Source organism: Bison bison, unplaced genomic scaffold (genome assembly GCF_000754665.1).
Source record: "Bison bison bison isolate TAMUID 2011002044 unplaced genomic scaffold, Bison_UMD1.0 scf7180017864286, whole genome shotgun sequence".
Lineage (NCBI taxonomy): Eukaryota > Metazoa > Chordata > Mammalia > Artiodactyla > Bovidae > Bison > Bison bison.
Genome location: NW_011494858.1, coordinates 2,627,298 through 2,641,450, shown reverse-complemented (window position 1 = coordinate 2,641,450; position 14,153 = coordinate 2,627,298). Strand labels below are relative to the sequence as shown.

The window sequence follows — 14,153 nt, the reverse complement described above, 5'->3', positions numbered from 1 at the left end:
GAGGCAGGTCAGGTGGTCTGGTATTTCCATCTCTTTCAGAATTTCCCACAGTTTATTGTGATCCACACAGTCAAAGGCTTTGGCATAGTCAAGAAAGCAGAAATAGATGTTTTTCTGGAACTCTCTTGCTTTTTCCATGAGCCAGCAGATGTTGGCAATTTGATCTCTGGTTCCTCTGCCTTTTCTAAAACCAGCTTGAACATCAGGAAGTTCACGGTTCACATATTGCTGAAGCCTGGCTTGGAGAATTTTGAGCATTACTTTACTAGCGTGTGAGATGAGTGCAACTGAGCGGTACTTTGAGCATTCTTTGGCATTGCCTTTCTTTGGGATCAGAATGAAAACTGACCTTTACCATTTGTTTTCCTAAGAATATGCACCAATGTAATTCCCATCTCAAAACAACCATATAGGAGGATGTCCATTTCTGTATGTTGGTGGCAAGGCATAGAAGCCAATGTCTTCATTTCTCCCCTATTCAATGGGTCTTTTTTCTAACTATCAGTGAAACCGAACATCTATTTATCAGTTTCAGTGAAACTTAACATCTGCATTTCATCCTTGTAATTGTCTATTCATAATCTTTTTAATTGATTCTTCTATGGGATTGCTCCCTTCTCCAGGGGATCTTCCTGACCTAGGGATCAAACCTGAAATTGCAGGCAGATTCTTTACCATCTGAGCCACCAGGGAAGCCCCTCAGTGATTTGGTAGAGTTCTTTGTATATTCAGAATGTGTTAATTCTTACATACAGTAGGGCAAAAGGTTATGTATAACATGACAAGTCCTTTACCAATGGCATAAAGGGGCCTGGAACAATGCTTTTCAACATGAACAAAATTCCCTGGTGGCTCATACAGTAAAGTATCTGCCTACAGTACGGGAGACCCGGGTTTGATCCCTGGGTCAGGAAGATCCTCTGGAGAAGGAAATGGCAACCCACTCCAGTACTCTTGCCTGGAAAATCCTATGGACAGAGGAGCACAGTAGGCTACAGTCCAAGGGGTCTCAAAGAGTTGGACATGACTGAACGACTTCACCTTCAATGTGTAAAAACCACTGTATTAGCAGATGAGCTGCCTGGAAACGGTGACGATAAAGCTATGATCTAAGGGGCCACCCTCCAAGTCATAAACCATGGCTGCTACAAGCTCAGCACAAAATGGAACAGGGGAAAATTTCCACTTTGGGCCAGAACAGAATAACTGGTGCGAGACTAGTTCTCCTTCCATAAACAGCTACTAAAATGGGTCAAATATACAAGGCAACTATTCTCTGGCAGGAGACAAGAGATAGCCTAAAACTACATTTCTCTCAAATGGAAGCTCCCTCAGGGGACCTTTCGGAAGAGACACACGCCCATGAACAGATGAAAGGAAGAGCCCACCAGACACAACCCCCACACACCGCTCCCTTCCCCCACCCCCCACACTGCTGCTCTCCCTGTTTCTTAGGCTCATTATATTTAAGGTCTGTGTTAATAAGTCTGAAGAGTATATGCTCCTCTCTGGAAGAAAAGCTAAAAACATACAACTAATCCAGAGAGGAAAACTAATTAAAAAAAAAATCTTTCCTAGTGTAAAATGTGTATCATTAATTTAGTTTGTTACAGAGGTTGGAGTCATATATTTTCATAAAAAAGTAAAGAATTTAAATGAGGTATATGGGCTTCAAAAAATGAAGTGTCTCATTATTTCCACAGTTATGAGAAGAAGCCCACCTTCCAAATCTAATAATAATGAAAAAGCATGACAAAGTTCTAAAAACTTCTATACTTCATCCACATTCTGAAAATAAGGAAACAAGATTCTCTGGGGTACACCGAGGTTCATGGACTTGCCCAAGTCCCACTCATCGAACCACACTGCTGGTTTTCAAACTGTGTCCCCTAGAAGCACCACAGGGGTCCCTGTGGTGGGGAGTGGGCAGAAGGACAGAGGACCAGACCCACATGGGGCCACAGTGAGCAGGTGGGCTCCAGGGCATTCTGTAAAAGCTTTCATTTGGAAAAGGGATTCTGATGCTTAAAAATAAATATGAAAACCACTATCTTCACTGTAGGGCCTCTTTAGAAAAGTTTACATTTTTTTTTTTAAGTACAATCATCTCTAAGATGCAGGGAATTTTTTTAACTTTAGCCAACAAAAAAAAAAAGTTTCTTTCATGTTATCTCATATAGTTAACAAGGAGAGGAAAGGAAAGTAATACCCAGGTCTCCTGCTTTCTGGAGCAACGCCTGCTCCAGGCTGCCCACACGGATGCCCCAGGTTGCTGCTGCTGCCTTTTAGTTGCTAAGTCATGTTCAACTCTTTGCAACCCCATGGACTGTAGCCCACCAGGCTCTTCTGTCCATGGGATTCTCCAGACAAGAATACTCAGAGTGAGGTTGCCATGTCCTTCTCTCGGGGATCTTCCCGACCCAGGGATAGAACCCGTGTCTCCTGCGTGGCAGGCAGATTCTTTACCACCAAGCCACCTGGGAAGTCCCCGCTCTTGGTCGCTGCCGCTCTTAAATAACTGCATAAACGCTTCTGTACAAACCCATCACCTGTTCCCAGTACACGAGCCCCAGGCAGGACCAGTGTCACTATTCAACACTGTCTAAATAGAGGGGACAGTGAAATCTCCTTTTCGGCTCAGTGTTATATGACATAGAGGTGTGATGATACTCACAAGAAGACCTGAAACATCAGAATACTTCTTAGCTGGTTTAAAGGATGGAGGAGCATCAATACTGAAGTCTGGAAAAAAAAAAAAAAACAAGAAGCTAACTGAACTGGCTTTAAAGCATTCAGATCCCTTCCCCTTTTTCCCTAAAAATATTGCTTGATAATATTCCCAAACTTTCTACCTTGTGACTAAGTGCTCAGAGAATTCTCTGGGGAAATAATACAGGATGCCATAGGCCAAGCACAGGCTTCAAGTATGGCTCTGCCTTGTCCCCAGGGACCCTCCACTCTAGCAGAACCACCAGAAAGCTCATCGGCCCACCAGCTGCTTTCACAGTCTCTGGCTACACAGGCTGATGGTGATGAGGTGTCAACAACCCACTAATTGGATCTGAGCATCCGGACACCGGAATGTCCACACCCAGGCATCTGACTAGCTCATTTGTCATCAGTCTGAGTCACCCCCACGAAACACACGCCGTGGGGCAGGAGATGGAAGGAACTTTGAACCTGTACTTTCCACTAAAGTGGAGCAGAACATACAACAGACATTCGGAAATACTGTAGTATAAAGCATTAACTCTGAAAAACACTGGCTTGGAGAGTAAAACAGAGCGGGCCTTTAAGCTGGTGGTGAGAAACCCTCCTAAAGCTTGGGCAACATTTTACTTGGAAACACATTTTAAGAGTAGACTTTTGAATAAGCAGTTTGTCTAACAGCAACACCCATATCATCATATCTAGACCTGCTTCTCCAGATTGAAATGTTAACAGTGACACTAAAAACCACACATCCATGACAACGCCAATACACAGATTCAACACAGAGTATAAAGCTATGAGGAAACACACACATAATCTTCCTATATTGATACCACTGTAAAATTCCTAAGCTAGAAAATGTTTCTCCATGAACGCAAACATGATAAGATAATGCAGGTTTGTTATAAGAAGGTTCCTAGGCTGAACATTATGAACACATAGGAGGGTCTAGACAGCTCACAGTTGGGATCATTCAGTTGCCATGGCAATGCCCTTTCAGAAGCCAGGATCTGTTTCAGGTTCTTCCAGGTTCTGTTCTTCTTGCCAGCCACTGCACCACCATGGCCAGAATGCTCGAGGCGCAAGCGTGGATTAGAAGAAACAAAAATCAATGGAGACGATCATTTCAGAATCTGACATTTATGCTTATTCATAACTGTAATAAACCTTTCATTCAATCAACAGTCAGTGTACCCTAAGGCTTTAAAAAAACATTACACCATATACCTTAAGCTTACTTATAAAAAAACACAGCTTTTGGATTTTTAAAATGCATGAGTTAGTCGCTGATGGAACAGAAATAAAGGGTTATTCTTTTAATATGTACATAGAAAATCACATCCTTTATTGGGTCTAACTTTATGGAATTCACTCATGAATTTCTCACTACTTTAAAGTAAGTTTACTACAAAGTTAGATTTAAACACATGACCACATCTCTCAATTCCCTTCTGAGGGCCAGTCTCCACCTTGTAAATTACTGGGGCTCCAGGAAAACCCAAAGAAGCCTCCCTCATGACACGGCAAGCTTTCTGGAAATTTTTTTTCTTTTTTGTCTTGTGAAGATAAAATGGAAAGAACACAAAAGTTACAGGCACTATTAATGCTGAATTTTCAAAGGTAATTAGTGAAAAATAAACTGTAATGGTATAATCAGAATCATGGAATTTATCCTACCCCTCAAGAACAAAAGAAAGAGGCACCTATATCTACTTGATAGCACAAGACCTTAGATGTACCTAAAGAAACTAGTGAGGCGCATTCCTCCTATAATTACTGCACACCTCATCTAAATCTCACGAAAAAAGGAAGGCGAGCAATCATCCTGGAAATGACACCCTAAAAACAGTATCACTGAATGAATTCCACAAAATCCTTGGGAACTGGGAGAGCCACAGGAAGGGCTGTCCTGCCCCCAGACCTCAAACCACAGTCCCCGGCGGAGGGCGTGGTGACTTAGACTGAAGGAGAAAGGCCACCAGCGCTGCCTGGGCTCCAGACCGACCGAGTGAGATCAGAGGCCGAGGCATGGTGGTTTGGTTTTTTATTTATAAAACAAATTCGATGCTTCTGGGGCTCAGAGCATAGTGAACCCACCTGACGGTGCAGGAGACCTGGGTTCAATCCCTGGGTCGGGAGGAAACCCTGGAGAAGGGAATAGCAACCCACTCCAGTATTCTTGCCTGGAGGATTCCACGGTCAGAGGAGCCTGGTGGGCTACAGTCCATGGTGTCGCAAAGAGTAAGACATGACTGATCAGTGGACACTTTCACTTTAGATGCTTACCACAAAGTTGGGATCCTTAAATGGCAATGGTTTGGCAGCTTTCTCCATGGGTCCTGTGCTAAAATCAGAGGGCACCATCTTATTCTCAGTCACACCATCCATGCTGATACCCTTAAAACAAAATAAGAATAGTATGGGGTCAGTGTCCTTTAGCTGAGCTTCCTAACTCAGCTCTCAACAAGATCTAAGATGACAGCACCAGACACAGGAGAGCAGACAGGGTGCCCGGAGCCCCAGCCGGGGATCTGCATGGGGTGGGGTCGGGGGAGAACCTGCCAGGCTGGGATCTGCACCTGTCTGTGCATAGGCCACAGTGGAGGCAGCCGGGGGACCCCAGCTACCAGACGTCCTGGCTCCTCTGTGTGCCAAGCACAGGTGTCCTACCACTACAAGGTGAAAACTGAGGCTCAGGCGGACAGGTCCAAGGCCCCACAGTAACTGCCTCTGGATTCAATCCAGCTGGGGCCAATGCCAAAGCCCCACCATCCCTGTGACTCCACGTGGCCCCTGCTCCTACTGATCTTGTTAAATTATGTCTTGAAACATTAAGACCGAAAAGATCCAGTCCCTTGAAGGGTCTCCAATCAGAGAACCCAGGCTGGTGCTGGCACGCTTCAGGGCACAACAGAATGCATTGTGAGCATTCTGAGCGAGGAGAGGAGAGGAGGCAGGAGGCCTCGGTTCAGCTGGCTGCAGCAGAGAGCGCCCTGACAAGCAGGCTCCCGGACTTTAAAACAAAATGCCTTTTAAGCTAAGAATCAAGAAGAAAAAAAACAACAAGCCAAAGCAAGAAATCACTTCTGATTTGTATTGCAATTTCCAATCTTCCCAGACTGCAATAAACTGTTTTTTAATGGATACACAATTTATACACAGTGAAAGGCACAGATCTTAAGTGTAGGTTTCATGAGTTTTGCCAAATGTTTCCATTTGTGTAACCCAGGTCCCTGTGGAGACAGACTTTTTCCATCTTTCTCAGAAAGTTCCCTCAGGCCTCCTCCTGGTCAGTATCTTCCACCTTCATGGTCCACCATTGTTCTGAATCCCACGTTACTTTGGCCCGTTCTAGACTTTATGAGTGAAATCCGACAGCATGTGCTGTCTGCTGTGTTTGGCTTCCCAGCATGGAGTTTCTGAGGTTTATCCATGTCACAGCATGGACTGGTGGTTTGTTGCACAGAATTTGTATACCACTCTTAAGGTGGTATTCCCCTGTAGAGGATGTACACAGTGTGTTTACCCATTTTCTTGCTGATGAAATGTGGGTTGCTTTCAGCCTTCAGCTATTATAAATAAAGCTGCTGCCAACGTTCTGTACAAGCCTCTGCATGGATGTATGTCTTTACTTCTCCTGGGTAAACATCTACATGTCGGATGGTCAGGTTACACGGTAAGCACGTGTTTCTAAGAAACCAACTAGTGTGTGCGTGTGTAGTCACTCTGTCCTGTCCCGTTCTTTGTGACCCTTTGGCCTGTGACCTGCCAGCCTTCTCTGTCCATTGGGTTTTTTCAGGCGAGAGTCCTGGGGTGGGTTGCCATTTTCCTCCTCTAGGGGATCTTCCCAACCCAGGGATAAGAAACTGACATACCACTTTCCCAAATGGGCTGCCCTCTTTCACACTCCTAGCAGCAGAGTGCGAGAGTTCTGGTTGTATGTATAGATCCCACCCCTACCTGCCCCCCTAAAATGGCCTCCATGTGGGGGAAGGTGGGAGGGGGAGATGGGGACCACTCACTCTGTTGAAACAGCCCCCTGAAGGGCTTCTCCTCAGACACTTCCCAGACTCCTCTCCAGGGTCTCCCCTCCCTTCCCCCCTCCCCCGACCCTGGGCCTGTGCATGACCCCTCTGCTATCCGGATGGCCCCTCCCCTCATCCGTCCCCCCATTCATAGCTTCTCCTAACTTTTCTCCTCTCCAAGGTCTGCTCAGATGTCCACTCTCTAAGAACTAAGATCCCTCCGATTCCTCATCCTTTCCCCACCATATGTAGCCATAGTTCTCTCTCTTTCTTCTCCTTTCCACCCCTCCCTCCCACAGTCCTTCCTTTATCTGGCCTTTCCTCAGTTGTGGGGTTCAGAGGAGGCCTGAGGCCCACTCCATTCTCTGCAGCATGCTCAGCGACACACTGTTAAGATGTAAGTTTGATGTCTGTCCCCTGCTGACAGCTGCCCAGGGCTTCCCACCACCCTTGGGATAAGGCACAAATGCCGGCCTCCTTTCCAGCCTCCCCTCTCTCTCCCCCTCCCTCCTGTAATTTGTATTTTCTGGTCCCCAAACCCATGGAGTCATTTTCTGCCAGCATAAATGGTCTTCAGTGTTTTCCATTTTTTATTTATGCTTCATAAAAATTTCCATCGGGATTAGCTCATGTCAGTTTTAATTTTACAAGAAAGATAAGATCTAGCATTTTGTATGTAACTAACTTCCATTACCCTTGTGATTTTTCCTTCGTGGTCCTAAAATTTCTGCGGGTATTAATATATGTGTCCTGAGAGACCCAATTTGATGGAGCTTTTGTTTTTTCCCATCACATTTAATCAGTAACCAACATTACCTTGCGTAGTTTTGGCCAGTTGTCAATGCTATTTTGTGTTGACTATTGGTAAGAGTAATATCATAAATTGGATACATAATTAACAGCTGTATTTAACTCTTGGTTAGTCAATGAAGGGCTTCCCAGGTGGTGTGAGTGGTAAAGAACCTGCCTGCCAACGTAGAAGACATGAGAGACCTGGGTTCAATTCCTGGGTTGGGAAGATCCCCTGGAGTAGGAATTGGCAACCCACTCCAATATTCTTGCCTGGAGAATCCCATGGACAGAGGAGCCTGGTGGGCTTCAGTCCATAGGGTTGCAGAGGGTCAGACATGACTGAAGCGACTTAGCATGCAAGTAGTCAATGAAATGATAGCAGCTTTGTGAAACAGGCAGGGAACAACAGACCGGAACAAGGAGACACAGAGGAGAGAGGTGAACAGATGAAGAGAGGGGCCAACCCGAGAGTGAGAAGACACAGGGGCCTGAACATCCGGCTTCACCATCTGGCCCAGTCTTCCATGCCTGCGTCTAACCCAGCACCTAGCACAGAGAAGCACCAAATAATCACTGGCTGATTAACTGATTGGAGTTAAGGAACAAGACAATGCAGCATAACTCTGTCAGCATCCGTTTTTGAGATGTATATGTTCAGGGGTTTGTCGTAAGGAATCTCCTCTGGATGGGAAGCAGCAGCCAAACCCAAAGAAACACAGGAAGGCTAATTCAGAAATGACTGGGTTTGGTTACCTGCGGGTGCAAGGGAACAGGGTGGAAGTAAGAGAGGAGTAAAAATCTCCAAGTATAGCTGTCCGTAGTTTTGACCTTTTGAGGCATGTTCAGTTCAGTCGCTCAGTCGTGTCCGACTCTTTGCGACCCCATGAACTGCAGCACGCCAGGCCTCCCTGTCCATCATCTCCCAGAGCTCATTCAAACTCACATCCATTGAGTCGGTCATGCCATCCAGCCATCTCATCCTCTGTTGTCCCCTTCTCCTCCTGTCCCCAATCCCTCCCAGCATCAGTCTTTTCCAGTGAGTCAATGCTTTGCATGAGGTGGCCAAAGTACTGGAGTTTCAGCTTTAGCATCATTCCTTCCAAAGAACACCCAGGGCTGATCTCCTTTAGAATGTTAAAGTTTCACATACAAATAGATGGACAAATCCAACAAGCATGGGGCAGCAGATAGAAAAAATGGAATGCACACAAGAAACCAAAACAACCTGAGGTTTGAGTGAATAACACAGACACACTAAAAGGGAGGAAGGGAGAAATAACGTTAGTGATATGAACACAGTATTCCAAAAATATAACTCAAGGTGAGAGGCAAAAAGAACCATGAACAATTGGGAGGTTTGTTTCTCCCAGGAGTACAGGTTAATGGTTCTGTAATATGCGTTCTAAGATGAGGCAAATAAGGACTGAGGGACAGCTAGAATGAACCGCCTGCTACTGGACTGAAATCACAGGTTAGCGATATAAATTCATGGGTTTAACATATAGATAGAAAGATAAACATGGAAATGGGAACTTCCCTGGTGGTCCAGTGGTTTAGAATCCACCTTCCGATGCACGGGACGTGAGTTCGATCCCTGGTCAGGGAACTAAGATCCCGAATTCCACAGAGTGACTCAGCCCACAGGCCATGACTAGAGAGTCCGCAAGCTGCAACTCCTGAAACCTGCCTGCTCTAGGGCCCATGCTGTGCAACCAGAGAAGCCTGCACATCACCACTAGAGAAAGTCCACATGCTGAAATGAAGACCCAGGGCAGCCAGATTTTTCTTTTAAATAATAATAATAATAATAAAGAAATGGATACAGGAGCATGGGGGATGGTCATACACACACTCACACACATGACCCCCTACATTTCCTAATTGCTTCCAAGGAGATGGCTAGAAACAATGAACATGTCAACCGCAAATCGGCTTGCCAAGGGCATTTGCCATCTCTGCCTCTGTGGAGGACTGAACCCCGTGCTGCTGCGGCTGCACATGCCCTGAAGGGAGTTCAGGGTGGAGAACAGCAGCGAGGCCCTCTGTGCTCCAGGAGGACTGGTGGACAGCTCCTTGCTGCTACTGCTAAGTCACTTCAGTCGTGTCCGACTCTGCGCAACCCCATAGATAGCAGCTCCTTAGATACGTATTTTCAGGAACTGAGTTCACGGTCCCAATCCTTGCACCTCCTCCTATCTACAAAAGCACTAAATCCCTTCATGGTGACATCAGCTCCTCTTGACTAGAGGAAAACCTTTTGTAAGATAAGCGTTTGATTGCATGGAACTCTTCACCAAAATCTTATTTATCAACCTTCCCCCACTACCTCTCTGGAGCAGTTTCTCCGAGCTCTTTGAGGTGCTGTCTCCTGGGCTGCGGTCCTCATTTTGCCCCAAATAAAGCTTAACTCACAACTCTCACATTGCGCACCTTCTATTGGTCAACACACAACAGGCACACCAGTGCTCAGATCCTGGTTTCCAGGTTTTGTTCTCCAAGAACAAGTGATCTTTGAAGAAACAGCTGACTCCAGGACTGGGGCAAGAAAGTACAGCATGAGTTTTTGGTGCCAGAAGGTAAGAAATCACTTGTATCAGTTTGCTAGGGCTGTGTAACAAAATATTAATACCACAGACTGGGTGGTTTAAATAAGAGAAATTTAGTTTATTAAGGTTCTAGAGACTAGAAGTTCAAGATCAAGATGTCAGCAGGGCTGGGTTTTCCTGAGACTGATCTCTTTGATTTGTGGGTGACTGTCTTCTGACTGTGTATACACGCCCCTATGACAGCCTCCCTCTTATGAGGACACCAGTCAAATCGGATTAGGGCTCCACCCTTATGACCTCATTTAACCTTAACTACTAATGGCCCTATTTCCAAATATAGTAACTTTCTGAGGCATGCTGGGGGTTAGGCTTTTAACAAATAAATCTTGAATGAACACAGTTCAGTCCATCATGGCACTCAAAAAATGACAGAGGTAAAGTAAAAGACACAAGAGTCAGTTTGAAGAGGTTCCCACTAGGCAAACCTGGACAATTTGCTCAACATCATTAGTCATTAGGGAAATATATCAAAACCACAATGAGATATTACTCCATACCCACCAGGATGGCTCTACTCAGAGGCATAATAACATGTGTTGGTGAAGATGTGGAGAAACTGGAACCCTCACACACTGCTCGTGAGCTGTACAAAGGTGCAGTTACTTGGAAGAACATCTAGTGGGTCCTCAAAAGTTAAACACAGAATTATCATATGACCTAATAATTCCAGTCCTAGGTACTTAGCTAAGAGAATTAAAAACAAATGTTTATGCAAAAACTCATACATAAATATTCATAGAAGCATTATTTATAATAACCCAAAAGTACAAACAACCTAAATATCCATCAACCAATGAGCGCATAAATAAAATGAGGTTCATCCATACAGTGGAATATTCTACAGTTGTAAGAAGGAATGAAGTACTAATACATGGTACGACATGGATAAACCCGAGTATATTATGCTAACTGAAAGAAGCCAGACACAGAAGGCCACCTATCGTATGGTTGCATTTAGCTGAGGCACCTAGAGTAGTCAAACTCACAGAGATAGAGAGTAGGCCAGGGGTTGTCAGGAGCTGGCAGGACAGGGGACCGGGGAGTGCTGCTAATGGGCAGGCGCTGCTTTTGGGGGTCACGACACCAGCGAGGAGGAGGCCGGTGGGTGTGGACTGCCAGGACACAGGGCCTATAGGGCGGCCCATGTTAAGGGAGAGAGAGAAAAACAACTCTAAGAACTACATGGTGAGCATCAGACCAGAAAAGCCCAGCCAGCCGGGGCCAACTCGAGAAAAACAGGTGGAATGTGAAAGAGGTATCCTGGGGCCAGATCCACTTTAAGATTCAGCTTCACTGAGTTTTTCATAAAGAAAATGACTGCTTACATAATGCTGTTTCCACCAGGGAGAAAAGAAACCAACGGAACTGCTCAGAAGCAAAGAGGAGATACTTGAGGGCAATGAAGAACCAGGCCCAGAAGGCTCTGCTGGTGATTCCAGAACCATCCACAGAACATGCCTGGCTCGCAGGGCACCGTCCTCAGCAGGGGCGTCAGCTTTTTCTTCTGAACCAGAAGTGTGTGTGCGTGTGTGCTAAGCTGCATCAGTCCTGCCTGACTCTGTGTGACCCCGTGGACTGTAGCCTGCCAGGTTCCTCTGTCCGTGGATTCTCCAGGCAAGACTACTGGAGTGGGATGCCATGCCCTCCTCCAGGGGTCTTCCCAACCCAAGGATCAAACCCGAGTCTCTTATATCTCCTGCATTGGCAGCGGGGTTCATTACCTAGGAAGCCCCCGACTCCTAAGTGGGGAGGCTCAGAGGTGCTGGGTGCACAGGGAAATCCCGGGAGGGAACACAGAACAGCCCTTTGATAAGGGTTGTTTGCTCCCAGGTCCTGGGAGGCCCAGGAGGACGTGGCAGGAATGCCTCGCTGGACCTGGACTGCTGAGGAACGCAGGTGCTTTGCAGCCCACGTGGGTTGGGAGGGCAGGGACCCCACCTGGAGACAGACAGCAGCCAGAGGGAGGGAGGCAGTGGGAGGAGAGGCCTGCTGCGCGGGCTGCTCCAGCAGTAGGAAGGGATTGACGAGGCCGCGCTCTAGCCCTGACCCCAGCACCAACCGAGCCCTCCTGTTTGTCTGATCACCTTTTCCTCGCCGCTTCCCCGTCCGCAGGCCAGATCTCCAGCAGCTGAGGCGGGGACAGGAAAGGACACCATCCTGACACCAAATGGGCCACCGTTGACCCGGAGCCGCTTCCTGACCCTGAAACAACGACTGCTGGCTTCCCTCTCTGAGCAGGTGCAAAGAACACGTGGCTCTGGGCCCAGGGCTGGGTGCTCTGCTTTTCTTTCCCCTTTAAACCCACCCTCTGTGGTACTCCACCCTCGGTCTTCCCTTCCCCTGGGCTTCTGCCAAGCTGGACGCCTGGGTCTGTTAGTGACGAGATGAGAGGGAGAGACCTTCTGTCCAGAGGAGGATCGAGTTCGGGAGGCAGGGCTGCAATTAATATGTGACTGCTAAGTCGCTTCAGTCGTGTCCGACTCTTTGTGACCCCATAGACGGTGGCCTACCAGGCTTCCCCGTCCCTGGGACTCTCAAGGCAAGAACACTGGAGTGGGTTGCCATTTCCTTTGCTAAGAGACTTTAGGAGCTGAACGGTTGAAGACATGACCGCCCTGCGATCAGGAAAGAAGTGACGCCTGGCCCTAAGGGGTGTCTACTCTGCAACACAGAAAGAGCTAAAAAGACCCTGATGCTGGGAAAGATTGAGGGCAGGAGCAGAAGGGGACGACAGAGGACATGAGTTTGAGCAAGCTCTGGGAGTTGGTGATGGACACGGAAGCCTGGTGTGCTATAGTCCATGGGGTCGCAGAGTTGGACACGACTGAGCGACTGAACTGAAGTCCCAAGGAAGAGAAACCCAACCCGCCAACAAAGGAACACCTGACAACCCCTACGTGACTCCAGAATCAGCCAGGCCTCAGCTTGCCTGCCTGGAGATCCCAGTCACCCAGCTTCGTGTCTCCAGGGCAGCTCGCAGGGTCCTGACTCCAACCGAAGGGTAACTGGGGCCTTCTCTCTGGTTACACAGAGAGAGACAAATGTCCTTTGTCTATCATGTAAGAACCCAACACCCAGTTACATCTATCTAATAGTAACCTAGATTCAAACACCTGAGCCTAGTCTACAACGCAGGGCTACTGTAGGGTTATTACTTGAAACAGCAAAAATGTGAGATGTAATCTAACATCCAATCAAGTCAATTAAGTTAGAGCACTTAATTCCTTGTGAAGACTATCAACACAGAGAAAGGGCCAGGAAACAATGCTAAGTGGAAGGCAGGGCCCACAATGTTATACACCAAATATGGTTTATGAAAACCTGTATCTACACGTAGGAAACACAAATGATCATAGTTGTGGGGGAAGAAGACTGGCTGGTGTTTTATGGCCACTTTAAAAATAGAAAAAAGAAAACTAAAAATATGGTTTGTTTGAAAGGTGAGGTAGAATGATCGCTTGCTTAAATGAATAAAGCAAGCCAGGATAGTGTTCTCCAGCTGCCTCCAATGGCAGAAGAGTCTACTGTCCCCTGTACTCTGCACTAGCCTTCTAAAGAAGCAACTGTTGCCTCTCAGCTTACATGATGTTATGATAACTGCGTCACCATCATACATCAGCCGATTAGGTAACCTATTAGTCTGTAGGTCAATTAGGTTTCTCTGTAGATTTTATTAACCTGAATAGCCACTTGGAAAATATAAACTGCCCTGTATTCATAGAGAAGGACTTGCGGACACAGAGGGAGGAGAGGGTGGGACGAATTGAGAGAGTATCATTGACATATATATAGACTACCATGGGGCTTCCCTGGTGGCTTGGTGTTAAAGAAACTGCCCGCAATGCAAGAGACTTGGGTTGGATCCCTGGATCAGAAAGATCCCCTGGAGGAGGGAATGGCAATCCACTCCAGTATTCTTTCCTGGAGAATCTCATGGACAGAGGAGCCTGGCAGGCTACAGTCCTTGGGGCCACAAACAGTCAGACATGACTGAGTGACTAACACACATACACACATA

At 46.7% G+C, this 14,153-nt stretch overlaps 1 protein-coding gene across 1 annotated transcript in view; it reads right to left on the bottom strand.

Annotated features, from left to right (window-relative positions):
• Positions 1-14,153, bottom strand: part of INO80C (INO80 complex subunit C) — a 25,142-nt gene that overhangs the window by 4,516 nt on the left and 6,473 nt on the right. The window contains exons 2-4 of the mRNA XM_010849756.1: positions 4,999-5,109; positions 3,674-3,785; positions 2,675-2,742 (exon numbers count right to left, since the gene is read on the bottom strand). Of these exons, the coding sequence (XP_010848058.1) occupies positions 2,675-2,742; positions 3,674-3,785; positions 4,999-5,109 (291 nt within the window). The remainder of the gene's footprint in view (positions 1-2,674; positions 2,743-3,673; positions 3,786-4,998; positions 5,110-14,153) is intronic.